At 41.6% G+C, this 21,441-nt stretch overlaps 1 protein-coding gene across 1 annotated transcript; it reads right to left on the bottom strand.

Moving 5' to 3' along the window:
- Positions 1–5,970: 5,970 nt before the first annotated feature.
- On the bottom strand, positions 5,971–19,803 carry znf16l (zinc finger protein 16 like). The gene is made up of 3 exons (XM_084345092.1): positions 18,927–19,803; positions 15,681–15,890; positions 5,971–7,201 (listed from the first exon to the last, which is right to left on the bottom strand). The coding sequence occupies exons 1-3, from the start codon at positions 19,675–19,677 to the stop codon at positions 6,495–6,497; spliced, it is 1,668 nt and encodes a 555-aa protein (XP_084201218.1). The 5' UTR covers positions 19,678–19,803; the 3' UTR covers positions 5,971–6,494.
- Positions 19,804–21,441: the final 1,638 nt, after the last annotated feature.

Below are 21,441 nucleotides of genomic sequence, written 5' to 3'. Positions count from 1 at the left end.
ACAGGAAATAATCTGTGTCAAACACAAATGTATGATACTTACAGGTTTTGTTCATGAAGATAATCTTCACAGATGAACACCACTTTATGATTTTTGAAGCGTAAATTAAATGTGTAGCAGTAAAAAGCTAATGTTAGGCTACAAACAGACGACATCACAGTCACATCACTTAAACGTCACCACCACTAAGTGTCTTACTACACAATTACTATACAGGTTTTCTAGAAACTGATCAATGTACAAGTTGCAAAGTCAGAGTTAGAATAGTTTGTAACTAAAGTGGGCCTGTAAAGGCGGACTAGTGAGTAGATGAGTCTCCGTGTTCGCTGTGAGGACGTTTAATGTCCCCGACAACCTCTGTAGTCTCAGACAAGTTTTTAAGACAAGTAAGAGCTTTATAATTAAACTGTGGGACATTTAATGATGTATTTTATGTCGTAGAACAAAACGTATAAATATGTTCAGCCTTTGGTAACCACACACCTTATTTCAGACATTTAACTAAAAACACATTCAAAAAACTCACAGACGTTGAGACGAGGGAACAGGAAGTGCTAACATGCTAACTGATTTCTGGGTTTTAGGACTGCAGGCCACACCACCCTATTGAACCCCCTCCTCTACTACTCTTATCACTAGTAATCACATTTCCATGTGCATTTCATTGTTGTTGCTGTGATGCCTCTTTATGTGCTTTCATTCCTGTCAACCATCCATTATAATTGTATACATTGTGATCTTGTTGATCTGCTCTGTACATGCGACATCTATTGCACGTCTGTCTGTCCTGGGAGAGGGATCCCTCCTCTGTGGCTCTTCCTGAGGTTTCTTCCGCATTTTTTTTTTTCCCTGTTAAAAGGGCTTTTTTTTGGGGCAAGTTTTTCCTCACTCGAATCGAGGGTCGAAGGACAGAGGGTGTCGTCTCTGTACAGATTGTAAAGCCCTCTGAGGCAAACTGTGATTTGTGAATTTGGGCTATACAAATAAAATTTGATTTGATTTGATTTTGATTCCTCACAAATCCCAAAATGGTATGACACTCAATGAAATCATGATATTGAATCATTTGTCATCACTAGAAACAAATACATTTACCTGCACATCCTGAACACTGTTGTATGATACACATGCTTGTTGGCTTGTATGTTCGTGAAAAAAAAGCCCTTTACCGTCACACAGACGTACACATTTTCTCTAAGAAATGGAGACACAAATTTAAAAACTGTCTTCACAGTGTGAGAAGTAATTAATCAAAACCAAAAAGAAACACCTGCAGAAAGATGACTGCATGAATTATTACTCTTTTTACATCTCTGTTTTATTTAATTTCTGCCAGCCACACCACTCTGGTTTCAAACAGAAATGCTTGGGAAATAAATTCTATTTGCTCCTCAGCCTCGAGCCATGACTCAATTTCTTTTGTTGGCTCTGCCAACCCCTTTGGATAATAGAGGACAAAGGTGAAACAAAGTGAGCACCAAACCACAGAGCAGCTTCTTTCCTCAGGACTACCCAGTTCATCCTCAGCACTTATCCATACAAATAACTCCAGTTTTATGACTTATCCAACCCTATGAGAATAACTAGAATAGTTGTATAGAAATAGCCAACCTTCTTGCTGATGGTCCTTTTTTGCTTATGTAGCTCATAGTGTATAGAGGCATCAGTATTACACTGAGACAGTTTCATAACAAGGTTCCCTGTAGTACATTAAAAGAATCAGGTTGATAATCATTGCTTCAACTAGGACAATGAAGGTGTTACAAATTAACATTTGAATTTTTTTCTGATCTGGGTTCAATATAAGTGCTTAAACGCGGCTCCAGAATAACGGTGTCCCACCATCAACTATGAATCATATATTCTTTTTGTTTGTAAAATTTAACACTGAAAAGGAGAAACATTTGCTGTCAAATAAATATATTAAAAAGTAAAAAGAACATTCTTTCCCTCTGACATGTAGTGTTGTGGAATAAAACGGAAACACATTAAGTACAAATACTGTACTTGCTGTATTAGTTGAATATGTATTTTTAGTTACAGTCCACCGCTGTTATTTGTTAAAAAAACACACATTCATGACATTAAGACAACTGTTTATTAGAAAGCAGATTGTCAGTGATTAGCATTTTACTTCCACAAGTTGTTTTCTTGCTTTTAGTCTTTCACAGAGTGCTAAGACCTAGAAACTAATTTTTCACACAACTCGAGTAACAGGTCAGTTTTTCTAATGGGATTTTACTGAATCGGATCAATTGAGTAAGAACACCAGACACTTGGGAGGTTATTTTCCTGTCATCACACAATTTTTACTTGTCATACAGGCAAATGTATAAAATAACCAATATATAGTTTGGAATATTGAATTATACTGGTTAAAAATTAGATGATAAACGCTCTGCTCTACACATAGCACCAAGCTGTATCATGATTAAAGACAGTCAGCAGTATGACCCAGAATATCTTTTTTTGTTGTAGTTACACAGTCAGTCCACATGTGGGTGATGGTGCTCTGTTAACAGACCCACCCATCACCACAGAGTGAGGTCATGGTTGGCTGTCCTGGAGACTCAGCAGGTTAAGGCGGAAATGGATGCATGGATTCATAATGCAAACCACTAGATCTACTCAACACTGTTCAACAGTGCTCAAAGTCTCTCCCTAATAAATCTCAAAGTTACCTCTCAGCCTGCCTCCATTCATACCAGAGTTCACTGGTGTTTTTAATGGTTTTTCTATTTTACTGGCAGCCATCATTGAAATACTCTGAACTGAAATGTATTTGAGATAGGTAATCCAGTCAGCATTACATGGCATTCATTTTTGTGCCATTAAGAATTACTAAATACATTTATATGGACACTTGGTGCTCTCTGATTCTTAATTGCAACACACACCTGCAGTTACACAGTGGCACATCATCTGACCGACGTCATGAACCAGCACACTTAAATCAGTTATAAGACAGGTGTCAATCCAATGTGCGTTGCCCAGTAAGGTGATAGTAAAAAATAGATTATATGTGGTCGTAGCATCAAACATCCACTCCTGTGGGCTTCAATGGCTGAAATTTAGATGTTATCCTCTCACAAAGAATTGTAAGTCAGCTTGATTCATTCCAGTTACAGTAAATTCCAAAGGTGTGACAATCTTGTTCAGCTTGAATGCTCAAACGGAGCATTTACCCATGTTTTGGAGGAGAAAGGTAGAATATACTGCAGCCATGCTTTTAGTGGGTGTTCAGACCAAAATCAGTGCTGCTATAGCTGTAGGGTTGCATTGCGTTGCTTCATGTAACAGGGACATATAAAATACAGTCCAGGAAGTTTGACTAGTGAATGTGCAGGCTTTTTAGCAGTGGTAAAAATAAGTTTAATTCACGTACTGCATTTAAAATCTCACTTAAAGCTACTATAAGGAACTTTAATTTCTTGTTGAGTCTGGCGGCCCCACAATGGTGAAACTATGTAATGTTTGTTTAAGTACCATACCACCAGATTACAGAGACTCCTCAATTCATCCTCAGCCCTTTGGCTTAAAAAAATATTTTAATTTTATGACCCAGACAAGTCTGAATCTGACCTCGGGACAGGAATTGAGAATAACTATAATAATTGCATAGAAACAGAAAATCTTCTTGCTACTGGTCATATAGAGGCATCAGTTTATAATTGAGACTGTTTCAGTTAAAAGGTTCCTTGTAGTACGTTTAAGTAAAAGTATATACCAAGTATTGGCATGAAAATTTACTGAAAGTAAAGGTACTCACTTACTAGATTATAATTAGTGATGCATTAGTATGTAAGCATCACTGACAATGCAGCTTAAACTGGATCTTATTTCAAATTCTTTATATACTGCTAGGTAGCTTAATCCATAATAATATATCAGAATTCATTAGTTAAAATCTTATACAACTCAGGAAAGTTATCTCATTGACACCAATTTTATATTTTGTTACAACAATAACGTCAGAAGTAGAAATACAGTCCTCTTGTTACAGAATAATCTACCAGGCATGTGAGTTTGCATGAATGCAGTGGGCCAACGAGGCACCTCGCTGGATGACGTTGCTTTGTGCAGCAAAAGATGAGACACGGTCAACTTTTTGCTGGAAAACCCAGCATTTTTTCACCAGCACCCTGTTTCTGCACCTTCTGTTTCACCAGACTGACATTTCTATCATTATTCAGATACTTTGTTTGTGTAGTTCCTGCAGTTCAAAAACTACTGCATTTACAGAAACTTTCGAGCAAATACCGACATTTTGAATAGGCCAGTAGCCAACTCTAAAAGTAGTTCTCCACCAAACATAACTGCATTCTAATACTGTGTTGGACTCCCCTGTCAGCTGCATTTTTACACTGGACAATGTTACTTGTACAAAATTAATTTAAAAGATGTTTGCTTTGACTGATGACAGGCGGATTTCCATAGTCTACTGAAATATGCTGTGGAGGATGATTAGAGGTTATAATTACGGTTAATTACAACTTGGGTGACATTGCAATAGTTCATCCAGATTATCTAGGTCAAATTTAAAGCGAGTGACTAGAAATGTTAATAATATTTGTATTTTTTTTTTTTATAATAAAAAACGGAGATGCACAACCAACAGGTTCTCACTCTCAACTCATCAATGACAGTAGCTTGGTCAGTGGCCATAATCTTCAAACTATGATGCTCTACCTACCCCTCTAGCATCAGTTTTTTGTGTGGAGGGTGTGGAATAATACGGCTAGAAATCCAGTTACACTTTTAAAATAAAGCTTACTGACAAGCAACTCACATATTATGACTTTTATTAAGGTTTATAAATGATTGTGGTTTGATTATGTTTAGGCACAAAAAATACTTGGTTAGGTTTAGGAAAAGATCAAACTTTGGGTTAAAATAATTATGTTCAGTCTTGTAACTTACCTAATAGAAGTGAGTGAGTGACGTTGCTTGTAATAACAATAGTAATAAGCTGTATGTTGCATCATTTACGTACATAAACTTACTTTCGTAACATAACGTAAAACTAATTACTTTTGACTCTTGGACATAAACAGGACACAAACACTGGTCTTTGGAAGGATAGTCCAGTAAGACCAATCCAACCCAACCACCCCCGACTTTGACACACTCTTTATACCGCTGCACTAGAGGGGCACTTCAAGAAGAGAAGCTACAGCGTCAGACTTGGAAGTGTAGGGCCACTGACCGGTCTGCTGTATATGACACATTGGGAGTGAAAGGGGGCTGACACAATTATAGTTACTATAGCAGGTCAAAGCTGAAGAAGGGTACTCTTCATCTTCGTTTTCTCTACCACATAAGTTTGATAGATCAGGGGGTTTGTTTACAGCCGGTCTGATCGTCTGACTGCTTTTGTTTCCTGTCCCATTCAACTTGAGTTAATATTATTAGAAGTTGTAATAAACAGGAATTGTACTTTAAAGTACACGCATATTATAGTCAATGGGACTGGTATAGTAATTTTATGAGCCTCTGCACTGCCTTCCATTTAACATTTTTAAAATGAAACCACTGGGGATTCAGGCCTGGATCCTCCTCCCCCCATGATAAATTGAGCTAAAAGAAACATACACCTCTTACGTGCTGCATGTGGTGTCTGATGGCCTCTGATAAACTTTCTTAAGGCAGCATTCGGAGTATGCTTTGCTGTCATCAAACTGTACATGTTTCTGTAGTTCCCAAAGTTTCTGAGGTCAAGAATAAACATAAGGCAGCATTTGGAGTATGCTTTGCTGTCATCAAACTACATGTTTCTGTAGTTCCCAAAGTTTCTGAGATCAAGAATAAACATAGAGGCTCAGTTCCATGACAACTCAGTAAACTCCATCTGCTGCTATGTGATATAGTTGAGATAGACTAGGGCTGGCCAAAGTGGGGTCCGTGGGCTGAAATTTTGGCCCACTAGATGTTTCTAATGAAAAACAAATTAAAAACAAAAAACAATATAAATCTGTTTATGCTGTTTTATTTTTTATGACATAAAAATGCTCTTTAAATATGCAGCATCCTGCAATATTATTCATTTTTCAGAATCTGAGCACAACGGGCAGAGAGACACTGTGCAGAAAGCAGGTCAATTAAGGGAATTTAATCCAAGTACCATTTTGCATCTTTAAAATACAAGACAATAGGTTTTTGCATTTGGCCCTTGGCCAACAATTAAGTTTAAGTTTTGGCCCTCTGTGGGACAAAGATCTTTAGTTGACATTGTTTTGTTAAACTGCTGTCAGCAGCTCAATGATGCAGCTTTTCTTGATGCCTGATGCAGGGGCTGAAAAGTCATGATTGTAACAGAACATGAAGGCTCTGGCAGTTTTCTGGATAACAGCCTTCCACATGACAAGCACCTCCAACAGAGAGCCACACAATGAAGACACACACCTCAGAGTCAGCACCATGTCCTGTCTTTGACATCCACTTTAAAGTTCTTAGTATCAGAGAACATACAGTATAAAGCTTGGCAGCTGGGCTGGTTACTGTGCCGCGGTGCAGCGGTGGCTCTTGTAGGTTCCCAGATGACGGAAGCTGCGTCCGCACTGCTGGCAGCAGTAGGGTGTGGCCCCGCTATGGATCCTCTGGTGGGTGTACAGGTTCCCCAGCTCCTTGAAGCGGCGGCCGCACTGTGGACAAGCGTACGGGCTCTCGCCAGTGTGCACCCGTTGGTGTCTCTTGAGTCCAGAGAGCACAGAGAAACCTTTGCCACACTGGGGGCAGGGGAAGGGGCTCTGGGCTCCGCTGTGCACCAGCCTGTGGCTTTTTAAGCGGGCTGCGTGGCGGAACCGCTCTCCACACTCTGGACACATGAAGGGCTTCTCTCCAGTGTGGATACGCTGGTGCTGCCGCAGGTTACCAAGGTAGTTAAAATGGCGACCACAGTCCCCACACTCGTACCCACCCTCGATTTTAATCTCCTTTTTCATTGGCCCCCCTCCCCGACCAATGCCAACACTAGCCCCTACTCCTGTACCGCCCTCGTTCTGTCCCCCTCCACCCCTCCTGGGGTCACTATGGCCATCTCCCATGGTGGATGAAGCTGAGCAGGTGGACTGCAGGGCCTGGAGAGCCTGGACATCTGCAGAGTCTGAGTGTATCAGTTTGACATGCTCCTCTAGGAACACAGAGTCAGGGCAGAAGGTTCCACACAGAGAGCAGATATAGGTGTGGCTGGGGAACTGCTGGCCTGTAACCACAAACAAACATTATTTTGTCATGATGGGTGCATGATTGCATTCATTTTAGCCATGATGTCATCTTGAATTTACAGTCAGTGAAGCGACAGCACTGTAGCAATATAAATTGGTACTGAGTTCCAAAAGTTAGTTCTCTAATGGAGAGGGATGATTTGCCAAGCTCAGAGAATCTATGTCAATCATCATATTAATCTTATCAATAACATGTGAAGTTGATGCATCCCTCAAAACTAATTACAACCAATGTACACAGTATACATAGTAAACTAAATATACTGTATACATAGTCTGTTTGTCTGTCTATCTACATATATGCATATTGTGGGAGAATTTAGATCCTATAAAATTAACATATCATCCAAAGAATAGTTCAACCTCAACTACTATAAGCCAAACTATGCAAGAATGAAAATTATCAGCAATCGTTACGATACACGCAGTGTGTATTGTGTATAATAACTATTTGTCATGTTGTGTGTAGTGTTGTGTATAATAACTATTTGTTTTCACAAAGTGCGCCTGAGGTAATAGTAACAGAATAACGCCCTTTTCTGTTCCAGCATGACTGTGCCCCAGTGCACAAAGCAAGGTCCATAAAGGCATGGTTGGATGAGTCTGGTGTAGAAGAACTTGAATGGCCCACACAGAGCCCTGACCTTAAAGCTGGAGTTTGTAGAATATGTGAAAAACGCATGAGACTGGGATGGAAACAACTGCGCACACCCCCACCCCTCCCTGTTTCGACTCCGTAGCTCTACACCGTTATCATGGACGTGCATGACTGTAGCGCTAGAAATATTCACGTCGGAACTTTTCTGTCATACACTTGCCATTGCTGAATTACAGGTAAGAAAGTACTTTACCTTTCTCTCGTGAACAAATTGAACGTATGAACAAACAAACATTTCTTTTGCATTGTTTAGAAGAGCGATAGAGACCGACAACAATTATTTCTTGCTAACTCTCAGCATGACATAGCCTACATGTCTGGCACTAATAAAGCTACGATATTTGTCATACTGACATGATACTTATACAGCATAATCTAACGACAACAGCAACACTTACAGTAGGTACTACTTCGTTGTGGCCGAGTTCACGCGTGATTCTCGCATGAATCATGCGAGAATCACGCACCTTTTTAGTGGAGGATCAATTGTGTTTTCATGAGAAGCGGCAATGTGCCCAAACAACCACCAGGTGGCATCTGTGAGCAGGAGGACGACAACATGCAGCAGGAGGGAGCAGTGACCATGAACAGGAATGGACAGAGTTGCCTGATTTATGTTTCTGTTCGTTGTTGCTTAAATACAAGAATGTAGCTAATAATACCTCACCCACTCCACACCTCATTCCAACTCCTTCCTTCAGCCTGTCGCTACAGGGTCCCTCTAGCAACGACAAACTTAGTGAAAAAAATCATTCATCTCATCCGCCATCAACATCATCAACAACTCATTACGAAGCCTTTTAAATGTCTTTTAAGGTCTTATTCTTTGTATTTTGTATTAATCGGTGATATTCCCATTTTATGTTTATCTGTTTTCGTTTTGCTTTCATGTTTAACTGTGTTTAAATGAGCATTAATTCTCCACCGGGCCGCGACACCAGCTTTCCTGCTTGTGTACATAAAATACATTAAATTCTGACACCACAACTGTAGCGTACGGAAATATCAATAGATGATAACCAGAAAAAAAAAAACGTTCTATTGATCTGATTCACCGGCTGCTTTCTTTCTTTCAGTTGTGGTATCAGAATTTAACACAAATATTTGTGCTTTCTATTCCTTATATTTTCTACAACAGGCTTATAGAAAGAAGAACGACGCCACGTCATGTCAGACAGTTTTCTCTAGCTTTATTAAAATACATAATCACAGTAGTCGGATATACAGAAGGTTATTTAAAGCGGAGTGAGTCCCTGAAGCAGTCTCCCTGCAGGAGGAGATCCCTTTGCCAAGTGATCAATGTATTTGTTGCAGACCTCTTTGCTGTCCTCAGCGTGCGGGGCTGGGGGTGGGGGCACTGGCGTAGCAAGCTTTTCAAAAATGTGGGGGATGGATGTGGTCTTTCCAGTTAAGCGAACTTGTTCCAGATGCCTTAACATTTGCATTCCCCCATACTGAGGAATGTGTGTAGGGGACGAGAAGTAAGCACCATCCAGGATGTGTCCATCCTGCATTCGGAGGTGGAGAAGCTCATTAAGCTGTGTCTGGCCCTGCCAATGGCCGCATTTCCCAGATTTGTTAAGAAGCTCTTAAGTGCTAAGATCTTCTTAGGAGCGCTCTTAAGAACGCTGTGAAAGAAGGATGTTTCCCAGAGTCGCTCTTAGCTTAAGAAGATCTTTCACTAAGAAGGAAATGTAAGATCAAGCTGACCCACTCTTAACAGCCTTCTTAGCGACCAAATGCTCAGTGATCAAGCCGCGTCAGGGAAATTTACATCCTCCACTTTTCGAAATAATAAAACAATGCTCAATGTTGAAATGCGCTCATAGCTGCGGACCACTGGCGCAAGAAACATAGGTTAATAGAAGACGAAAAAAAAAACTTTTTATTGAATTACACGTTTAAGTTTTCCACACACATCTGCATATGAGTTTATAGTACTACACATAAAAATACAACAACCCTGTGGCATTTCACAGATATCAAGGAAACAGATTTAATTAAACTCAGCTGAACCTCATCCAGAGAGGCTTCACCTGCTACTCTATATAAATGCATTGCCAAAGTCCGCGCGTGTGATAAACCATGGCTACAATACAGCACATTCTCGCTGCGAACCAACAGCGTCGCCGTGCGCGAAGCCAGACGGTTTACATAAATGCATACGTGCGTCAGCACTTCTCCCCACTGGACGTGCTGTCAGACCGGGCTGTCCAGGCAAAGTACCGGCTGCCCCGTGCGGAGATCCAACGGCTGATCACTCTGGTGTCTCCACACATCCAGAGAGCAACCCGCTGCAATTTTGCCCTCAGCCCGGAGGTGCAGCTCCTGGCTGCGCTGCGTTTTTACGCAGTGGGGAGCTTCCTGGAGGTGGTGGGGGATGGCCCTGGCCTCAGCAAGGCATCGGTGTCACGGAGTGTGGCAGCTGTGACACCGATTCTCCTGCGCCATGCCATGGATGGCACCCTCATTCCAATCCACAATCCCTCCCTGGTGGATCCGTGCTGGATCGGTAGAAAGCACTACGCGGACGTCAACACACCCACACACACACCCGCACCCACACCCCGCCCACACACACACACACACACACACACACACACAATACATGCGTAGCCTAATTGCACTTGGGGGGGGTCCACGGGGCGCTGTGTGTGACTTATGCGCTGATAAAGAGGTGGGTGATCGATTTGCCTGGCATCAATTGATTCAGTTTCAGCAGCACCGCGGTGGACAGCTCCCACTAAGAGCTTCTTAAGAAGCTTCTTTGGCTTGATCTTAAGGTTCTCCTAAGAAGGCAGTTAAGAACACGTATGGAAAACATCCGTAACTTAGCGCTCCTTCTTAGCCGAACCCTTCTTAAGAGCCTTCTTAAGTCCTTAAGAACGATCGAATCTGGGAAACGCCGCCAATGCTGTTATGTTCCTTAAATGGCTTGATTTAGTGATCAAAGTTTCATTTTCTTAACAATAAAGATGCCGTGCTCATCCATCTAGTTCTCTTATAACTGCAACTTCAAATCAAATCCTTAATCATTGATAAAAGTGCGTGCTTCCCCCGCCCCCCCCTCTCAGAAAATAGTTCCGACGTCCATGAAGCCGGTGAATCAGATCAATAGAAAGTTTTTTTTCTGGTTATCATCTATTGATATTCGGTACGCTACAGTTGTGGTGTCAAAATTTAATGTATTTTATGTACACAAGCAGGAAAGCTGGTGTCGCGGCCCGGCGGAGAATTAATGCTCATTTGCTCATTTATTTGCTCAAACTTTGAGCCATATGTGATCATAATGATGATGAGAAAAGAAAACACATTAACTAAAGGTACTGCCTATACTGAGATTCGAACTCATACTAGCAGAAGATTCTGCTTACTGAGGGAGCTGCTCTACCAGGGGAGCTATACGTCAGTCATAACCAGAGGTGGACAGAGTACACAACTTCACTACTTGAGTAAAAGTACAGATACTCCTTGTCAAATATTACTCCAATACAAGTAAAAGTAGCTTAGTCAAAATATTACTTAAGTAAAAGTACTAAAGTATTTGTTTAAAAAATTACTTAAGTAAAAGTATTTAAGAAATATCTCAGGAAATACAGGAAAGGAAAGTAGCTTAATGTCATTATACAATACACTGATGCGATTCTGCTACAGACGTGTTTATAGCTCAAAAATAAACAAATAAAGGCAAGAAGCCTCAGAACACAGACTCGGCTGCATTCATCAACACATGAAATATATTGCAGACAGCTGCGGTCAGTTCAGTATATTTTTGCATCTGACATCCATGCTTTCTCTACATAAAAAAAGATGTAGATGCAGGCACTACAAGAACTGATATTGACATTTACAGATAAACAACTTATTGGCTAGTTTACTTTACTTATATCATACATCACAGCCAAAAATGAGCCGGATAACCCACATCAAAGACAGCCGCACCTCAGTAACGCGCGCACATCAACTCTCTCTCTCTCTCTCTCTCTCTCTCTCTCTCTCTCTCTCACACACACACACACACACACACACACACACACACACACACACACACACACTCTCTCTCTTTCACAAACATTAAGCTAGCTAACGTTAGTAGCTACTTTACATACCGCGACGTGCTTTTTCAGGTTGGAAGACGAGTCTTTGTAGTCCGTGATATAATTGGTCCGCGGTAAGCACAACAAACATTTAAACTGAAACGAATCAGTTTTTGTGACAAAAATCTCAAACATGGGTTTGAGATAAGGCCACGGGTGCTCATGACGTAGTACAGGTACGGCAATACGACTAAGACAAACCATACGCGAATCAGCAGAAACAGTTTATTTTCTCTGAATTTTGCAAAAAAAAAAAATCATCAGCTGACGTAAGATCAAAAGTAGCGAGTAACGAGAGCATCAATAGAAATGTAGTGGAGTAAAAAGTACAATATTTGTCCTTCAAATGTAGTGGAGTGAAAGTAAAAGTATCCCCCCAAAATAATACTCAAGTAAAGTACAGATACTCAAAAACTGTACTTAAGTACAGTACTCAAGTAAATTTACTTCGTTACTGTCCACCACTGGTCATAACACACATCAGCGTCTGGACATACGTGCTGCTGTCGTGTCTTCAACCTAAAAACTGATCTTTATACATTTTTTCGTTGAGTAAAAATCCTCTCTTAATTATGGAACTGATAAGAATCATTACTTAAATGCTTATATGGACGTTGAAACTTCTGCAGGCTGTGCGTAATTGTTTCTGCCTCCGCTTATTAGCCGTGGCTGCAGCGAGCGAGCAAAATCACAACCTCAGATGTCTTTAGGGTATCAGATATTATTATAGGATATTATTATATTTAAGCAACATCCAGTCAGGCCGTGATATAGGCTCACGGGGGGGACTGGGACAATAATTCAGATCGGCAATTTTACCAGTAAACAAATGTTCCTTAAAAAACAACTAATGTCCATATTTTAGCTCTACTGTAAAACAAAGAAAGCACAAGTGATTATCCAAGGTCACCCAGATAATTGAGGTGTCCCACCGCTGTGAAACAATCAGTCTGAATCAATCTGATACGGTTTAGCAGTCCCCCTCTCCATTCACTCTACCTGTAGCCTAAAACAGCGCCACTCTCCATTGCAGCTACATTGTGGTCAAATGTGGAATTGTCCCAAAATCGTTTGAGCTGCAATTCAGTACTATGCTTCCACCTAGTGGCTACAGTTGTCACTTACATTTCACGCGTTGCGTGAATCTCGCTCCCCGCGAGTGAAATGGCCACTTTGAAGTAGTACCTACTGTATATATCACGAGAAAGAGGTGTGAATGCTAAGAATAATAAAACAACGTATAAAGCTAAAGTAAACAATTACCCCCACATGCACGGACTATCGGAGACAACCACTTTATTCAGACACTTCTTTCTTTTCACCGTAACCTGAAAATAAATGTCACATCCAGATCTACACAGCACACGTCCTCTGTATGTCGTGTATATATAACGGTATTGACAATACATTTGACGTTGACTTTGGCTCTGACTTTCTTGTAGCTGTCGTGAGCCTTTGGCTACGGTTAGCATAAAGCTAATCAACTTACAACATTACTCGTCAATTGTGACCCCAAACCACCTGCTTTATTAGATTCACGGTCATTTCAACTACAGCCAATTACTACCACACATTTAGATTATCAGCTATGTAAAACTTACATTGGAGGCTCACCTATCCAGGAGAAGAACGGCAAGCTCAGAATCCAACTTCAGCCCGATGCTATCACTAAGCTCTCTCCTCGGATATGCTTGTCCAATGTTTACACGCGATTTATTCTGTCTATTGTCACTCTCCCTCTTAGACGCTCATTTCTCTGTATGTGTCATCCTTTTTTTGGCTTGGTTAGCCGTGTACGCTTTTGTTCGTAATGCCGGGATAGCGGCTTTTCCTGCCAGGACGTCCGCCATTGCACCTTCACGGAACGTGCATCCAATTTGGTCAGGCAACCAATAGGAACGCCCAAAACAGCTTGCTCTGTAAAATGAACTGTGATTGGCTGAACACTGCCGTCACGGCACTGATTCTTTAAAGCCTGAATACGGAGCCAAGAGGAGACACAGAAGTCCAGTGTTCTGTCATAACACTATGAATTACAAAATGCTGAAAGGTTATTATTAATTTTTGACCAAATGAGGCCAGAAATAACTTGCACACTCCAGCTTTAACCCCACCAAACACCTTTGGAATAAGCTAAAACAGAGATTGCGAACCAGGCCCTCTTTTCGAACATCAGTGTCTGACCTCACAAATGCTCTTCTGGATGATGGGCAAAAATTCCCACAGACACTGAACAAGATCTTGTAGAAAGCCTTCCAAGAAGAGTGGAAGCTGTTATAGCTGCAAAGGGGGAGTCACATTTTAATGCCTTTAGATTTAGAATGGGATGTCATTAAAGAGGAACTACAGTTTTTTACAACCTGGACCTTATTTCTAGCATAAAATACGATCATTTACTTACCCAGATAACTTTGGTGTCATTTGGAGTCGTTTTAGATCCAGTGGAGCGCCGCGTATATCCATATAATGCGAGTAAGTGAGTGATCGGGGCACCGAAGCGCAGCCTCTATGTAACGCATTATCTGCCGCGAAACTAGTTCATTTCACCAATATTTTGTTATGATACGCTAGTGCTATTCCCCTCTGAGTTGCCTGTTATCAACATCCAGGGTCTGTAGGTTGACCTAGCCGTTTAGCCTAGCCGCAGCCATTTGTTGTTCTTTGGCCAGCTGTTCCTCTCTCTGCCTCCGCATCCTCCTTTCAACGAGCATCATCCGTGTACTCTCGCTCAAAACGGTAAGGACGTCCATCATAAACAAAGTCATGATCCACCACCTCAGAATCGGAAAAATATTCAGCCATGTTGCAAAAAACTAGCAGTAGCAAACTACAGGTAAACAAGCCGGCTGTCGTGGGTGCGCGCGGCTTTCAGAGATGACATCATCCAGGTCAGAGGTTAGTAGGTCAACCTGCAGACCCCGGATGTTGATAACAGGCAACCCCGGACTCAGAGGGGAATAGCACTAGCGTATCATAACAAAATATTGGTGAAATGAACTAGTTTCGCGGCAGATAATGCGTTATATAGAGGCTGCGCTTCACTGCGCCGATCACTCGCATTATATGGATATACGCGGCGCTCCACTGGATCTAATTTCATCCAAACGACTCCAAATGACACCAAAGTTATCTGGGTGAGTAAATTATCGTATTTTATGCTAGAAATAAGGTCCAGGTTGTAAAAAACGGTAGTTCCCCTTTAAAGCTCCTGTAGGTATAATGTGTAGGTAGTCCAATCCTTTGTCCATGTAGTTTAGTTATGGATCCATATTCGGCACCCTCAGCTAATGGCTTTTGGATCTTAAATCCACTGGATTTCCAGGATTACATTTCTTCACTCACGTTAAATATTTTTGCTGCCATTAAATAAAGACACCTACATCAAATCATTAAAAAACATAAAGACAATATATACTCTCCAAATTAGTGTCTTTTGAGTTCAGCCAAAAACATCAAAATGTTGATTGGCTTAAGTGAAAACTATGAAAAAAGCATGTTACAAATAGAGTGGGGGCCAATCCAATCAAATATCTGTATCAGGTGCAGATTCTGATGCAATTCACATATCGAAAATCATTCATCCAGCTCTATCTTACACAAATAACTACCTTTGAAGTGATTATACCTTCTGTCTTGTTTTTTTTTTGTTTTGTTTTTTAACTCTAACCATCATTCTTTTCCCTTCTCCCCCTTCTTACCCACCTGCTGCGAGCCTGTCTGTGTTGCCCTCCAGGGGACTCCCTTCCTCCCCTGGAGAGCTCTGGGGTTCCATGGAGAACTCAGAGGGCTGGACATGTGGGAGTGGGGCCTGGGCCTGCTCCAGTCCACCCCCCTCCCTCCTCGACGTCTCATCCTCATCATCATCCTCTGTCTCACCGGTGGGGGCGTTCTCACACTCTGGTTCCTTCATGACTGGGAAAGACATTAAACTTGACCCCCTGGGTGAAAGTTGTACTGTGTGAATTTACTGTAAATGTATACACACATATACACATTCATTATTAGAATTTCATGGGGGCCCATTTCCCTTAGCAAAAGAAATAAGGGGGATGAAAAGTTATGATAAATGATAAAAACTATAGGCTCTTGTAGGGAACAGTGTGGGTTAGCCTTAAAGGAATAGTTCACTTTAGAAAAAAATTCAGTCATTATCGACACACTCATGCTGATGAGAAGTCCGGTGTAGTTTCTTATTCCTCAAGGTGCCGCTGGAGACCCGCTGGGGTACCCTCTGGCAGAAATAATCCATATAACGAGTGTAAATGGCATCCGAGACGAAAAGGTCCAAAAAACTACACAAAAACTTTGTAATACTTTGCTCCCACGTGCACGCAAGTCTCCCTCACAGCCATTTCCACTACGGAAGCCGCGCCAGACAAGATCAACGAGACTCGTGATAGATACACACCAGTATTTACATCCAGCTGTGAGCGACCGAGCGACACACAATCACAAGAGAGATCTGCCTGCACTAGTGATTTGAAACTTTGAAACTCACAGCAAGATGTAAATACCGGTGTGTATCTATCGCAAGTCTCGTTGATCTTGTCTGGCGCGGCTTCTGTAGTGCAATCGGCTGTGAGGGAGAGTCGCGTGAACGCGGGAGTGTGCCTCCAGGCAAATATAGTATAGTGACCGTTAAGGCTGTAAAAATGTACTCAATGACGTCGTTTCGAGTAAACTCTGGATGTCGCCACTTCAGGACACTTGGATTGCAGCAGACGAGCAGTATGGAGGAATATTACAAAGTTTTTGTGTAGTTTTATGGACCTTTTCGTCTCAGACGCCATTTACGCTCGTTATATGGATTATTGCTGCCGGAGGGTACCCCCGCGGGTCTCCAGCTGCACTTTGAGGAATAAGAAACTACACCGGACTTCTCATCAGCATGAGGGTGAGTCGATAATGACTGAATTTCGTTCTAGAGTGAACTATTCCTTTAAGTGTTTTAGCTTTGTTGTAACCAGGTGATTGTTTTTACATTTCTACATGGACTCTTTAGTACAGAAATGGAGACTTACCCAGGCCAGGGTAATTCCTTATAAGTGGCACCCCTTTGTTTTTACTTGCATTTACTGTTAACACTTACCATATATACTGCTATTGTGTGTTACGCTAACAGATTTTGTTTTCTATTCAGTGATTGATGAATCAGTTTTGCTATGTCATGTTTTGCTGTATTGCAACCGATGTGCAACCAAAAAGGATGAATTTAAGTGAAATTTTAAAAAATATATGCATTTGAAGAATATTTAGGAGAAACTTAGTAGAAATTTGAAATTTGCTTAGTCAAGATTATGAAGAATGACTGTGGGTTTCCTCCAAGTGCTCCGGCCTCCTCAGGCAGTCCAAAGACATCTAACTATAAAACAAGGAATCACTGTCTGTAAGGATGGATGTTATTTTCATATCTCAAGAACTGTTCATTCGGTCGACTTCACACTTGGCAGATTTGTTGCTGAGGAATGACTTACTGTAGTAACCCGTTGCAGTGAGAGAGAAAAAAACACAAGCAGAAGGTTAAATCAGCCTGGATGAGTGGGGAGACACAGTCAACACAGGATGTCTATTCTTCAGCAAGAACTGGAGGTAAGATTTTATGTATCTGTCGACAGAAATATTCTAGCTAACTTTAGCTTCAAGGTCTGGATTGTTTACCCTTGCTTGGCAGCATCAACAGCTGCTCCGGGATGCCTCTCTCAATTGGTTGTTCATTGCTCATTGATGGTCTGGCTCAGAAAAGTACTGATCTACTCTAATCTCATCAAGATTTTAAATCATAAATATCAAACATGTTCAGTATTATCGGGGTGGCCCGATGAGTCTGTGAGCAGTTCAGGAGGATTAAGATGCACATGACCAGATCATCTGTGGCAAACAACATGTTTTGAACTGGCCATGCACTAGTGTAGGTCGATTGGTGACTCTATAGTGGGAATGGCTGACTGACTCTGTGTGTCTGTGATTTGTGGCGATCAGCCACATTAAAACCACTGACAGGTGATGTGAGGTTGTGACTGTTACAATGTAATGTTCTGTTGGGAAAACTTGGGTCCTGGTATTCATGGGGATGCCACTTTACACTCATCACCCATCCAAACACTGTTGTGGACCCAGTAGACCCCCTCAACAGCATTCCCCAATGGCAGTGGTCCCCCAAGCAGGACAATGTTCCCTGACACACCACAAAAACTGTTCAGGAATGGCTTGAGGAACACAACAAAGAGCCCAAGGCATTGACCGGGCCTCCAAATTCCCCAGATCCCGATCCAATTGAGCATCGTCCAAGACCAAGCCCAATCCATGTAAGCCCCACCTCCCAACATACAGGTCAGAGCTGTTTTGGCTGCACAATATTTAGTAGGTGGTTTTAATGTGATGCCTGATCAGCGTATCTATATACTGTTATATTTACTTTTAGTCTGCGATATAGGAAGTACATTTGTTTGTATTGTGGGATCCATGAGATAAAAATGATTCAAGCGGTCTTCCTCACACTATGCTCTAATACTACCAGGAATCTCCAACAAGTTGCAACTAATTATTATTTTCATTGTAAATAAACCAGAAAATACTCGCATTTGTTTGGAGTATGAATTGCCAGATGGCCAGTTCTTACGTTTTGCACCTTTAGTTGATTGTCAAAACAGTTGCTATTACTTTAATAGTTGAAAACTAACTGATTAATCACACACTTTTTTCTTAGTTTTTTTGCTTAATCCAAATGTTATCTTAGAATCACATCATTTTTACGAAAGTCACATTCTTCACACACCTCATAGATTTGAAGTGCCTGAAGTATATTCGTTGTTTTCTAACTCCATAACTTTTCTTTCATTTTGCTGGTTCAGTGGTGGTCTGATGCCAACACACAGTGCATGTCTTCAAAAGTTGTGCAGTGACACCTCTGACTCCACACACATTTTGTCATTGGGTCTGTGTGTTTACCTTTCAGGTCTGAAGAATACTCCATGGGTGCTGCCCATTCGTAGTCATACATCCGTTTGCTGCCAGAGGGGAGCATGCTGAAGATGTCATCTGTGGTGGACTCGGAGTCTCCGTGCCCAGGCCCGGAGCCAGCCATCCCGCTGTCTGGCCACAGGTTGAGAGAGTGCGGGTCCGGCTCTTGGCGAGCCTCCTTGTCGCCGCTGGCTTGGCTGCTCTGATCACCGTCCATTTCAGCACACCCCCTCGAGTTCTTGTCTTTCATTAAATAGTCGCAGATAGCATCTATATTCTCCTTTTTCACACCAGGCATGAAAGCTTTGGCTCTCCTGAGGTCGACACTGTTGTGTTTGCTGGCAGAGCTGAAGTCAGGTTTCTTGAGGCCAACATCTGCAGAAGTCTCCATGGTCGGGAAGCCGGGGAAAGGGTCCCTACCTTCCCTCTGAACTGTATCAAGTCTCGCCTTTAAAACTTCGATTTCCTCAGTTTTCTCACGGAGCTCAATTTTCAGGACTCTTATCCTAATGCTGACCATTTTGCGGATCTCAGAAAGAGCTGTCTCCAGCACTACGGTGATGTTTCTGCCGAGGTGTTCGGTGATGTCGCTGACCGAGCACAGCAGCTCCTCGTCGGGCTCAAGCTCGAGGAAATCTCCGTCGGCTCGACTCGCCGACCCGGGAAGCTCCATGAAGGCGCCGTGGAGTTCAGGAGACAGGCTCGTTTCGGCGAAACTGTGGTTTCTTTTGCGACTCATAGATTAGATTTGCTATGCGCTTTATTTTCTTGACAGTTTGGAGCTAGCTAAAAGCTACTCAGCAAGCCACTGTTTGGATGGTGCTGAAAGGCTGTAGTTAGGTCTGTCAGTTAGCGCGAGTAACGCCGGATGTAACAGGAATGTGTCTTCAAAATAAAGGCATCATTGTGTCAAACAACCGCAGGGACACAGCCCTGTCAATCAGACTTTTGTTTTGAAGGCCATAAATGGAAGTATCTCTTTCGATGTTAATGTACTTGACAGATAAACACAGTACTCTATGGTAATGGCTCAATTCGGCAGAGTTTAGATCAATTTTCACACGTAGCGCCCTCTACTGTATAGAGTAGGAAACCTACTTGTGATAGTATCAGTAATACTATGGTGCTTCTTTCTCATAAGAATCGTACTAGATTTTTAAGTTGTAACTAATGACGTTAACGGCAAATAAATTATTTACTCATGTTTTATAGATCAGTAATTATACATTAAAAAACACCTTCTACTCGGTAAGCCTGTGAAAAATCCCACTTGGTGTTCATCCTTTCTTCTTGGTAACGATGGAGTTGGTAATTATTAAAGCTATGGTCTACGATTTGAAAGATTTGTTATTATTATTAACATCATTTAGATGGTGGTTATGACCCAATAGTACCACATACACAATGTGAAGAGTAAAAGGAACCAAATAAATCCATTCTCTCTAGTGACTGTAAAACTGAAAAGAAATTGACCAATAGGAACCATCCAGCCCGGATGGGTCCTATTGGATCGATTTTCCGATCCAATCCTCGCTCACTCTCCTGCTCCTGCTCACGTCTGGTCCCGACCCACTTCCACATTTGAAACTACAAGCGGACAAGAGGTTTGTTTTGCCCTGAGCAGTTCAGCTGCCTCTGCTTGCCCCACCGACAAAGAGTCAAAGAAGGAAAGTCTGTCACTGAAAAGACACAAACTGGAGATGTGAAACAAAGAGGGCTCAAACCCGAATAAACATCGGGTCATCATTTGAACGGTGGCAGATATGGACCCATGCTAATACAGCGGCGTTTCTGTTGAGCAGGTAATCTTCGTCTTTATTGTGGATGTTGTGACACAGATAACTTTCATGCCGATGCTGGCTTATGACTGTGAAAGCTGCCATTACTTTGTTTCTGTTATTAGACAGTGAATGTCTCTGCAGTATTGTCAACACTTGTTTACTTGTTCGACGGAGACGTTAGCCTCTATGCTAGCATTGTAAGCTAACAACAAGCTAACATTGCTATCATGTTTACAGCAAATTAGCCTATTTATTTGCTTGTGGCAGCTAAATGAAGCAGCAAGTAAGATGAATGAATGGATGAAGGATTTATTTCCGGATTTTTATTTTATTTGTCCAGATTTATTTCTCCATAACAACCTCCCGCCCGGTCACTACTCAACTGTTTCGCTAACCCTCCTCCCGGTCTTGTCCGTTTGTTTTCAACGAAGCCTTTGCCAAATCAATATGATGGATTATCATAAACGCATTACGATGTGTGTATTTTTTTGTCTTATCTGTCATATCAAGAGATTACGATTTACGGGCACGTTTGTGTCGCGGTCTGGTGCTACTCAGACAGCAGCTGGGACACACACAGCTGGTCCGAGACTCACACTATGGAGGACTAAACATGACTTAAGTATAAATAAATAAATAAATAAATGCATAAATAAATGTATAAATAAATACAGGCATAAATGTATAAATGCATAAATAAATAAATGTATAAATAAATACAG

The sequence above is a fragment of the Pagrus pagrus genome (genome assembly GCF_965226575.1).
Source record: "Pagrus pagrus genome assembly, chromosome: 22".
Taxonomy (NCBI): domain Eukaryota; kingdom Metazoa; phylum Chordata; class Actinopteri; order Spariformes; family Sparidae; genus Pagrus; species Pagrus pagrus.
Note: the sequence above shows the minus strand (reverse complement) of the source record. Positions and strands in the feature narration are given on the sequence as shown.

Coding starts and splice junctions, on each gene's coding strand:
- znf16l (XM_084345092.1), bottom strand. CDS start 19,677: ATGAGTCGCAAAAGAAACCACAGTTTCGCCGAAACGAGCCTGTCTCCT. Junction 15,891..18,926: donor GTATTCTTCAGACCTGAAAG/GTAAACACACAG, acceptor TGTCTTTCCCAG/TCATGAAGGAACCAGAGTGT. Junction 7,202..15,680: donor CACAGACAGGCTCGCAGCAG/GTGGGTAAGAAG, acceptor TTGTGGTTACAG/GCCAGCAGTTCCCCAGCCAC.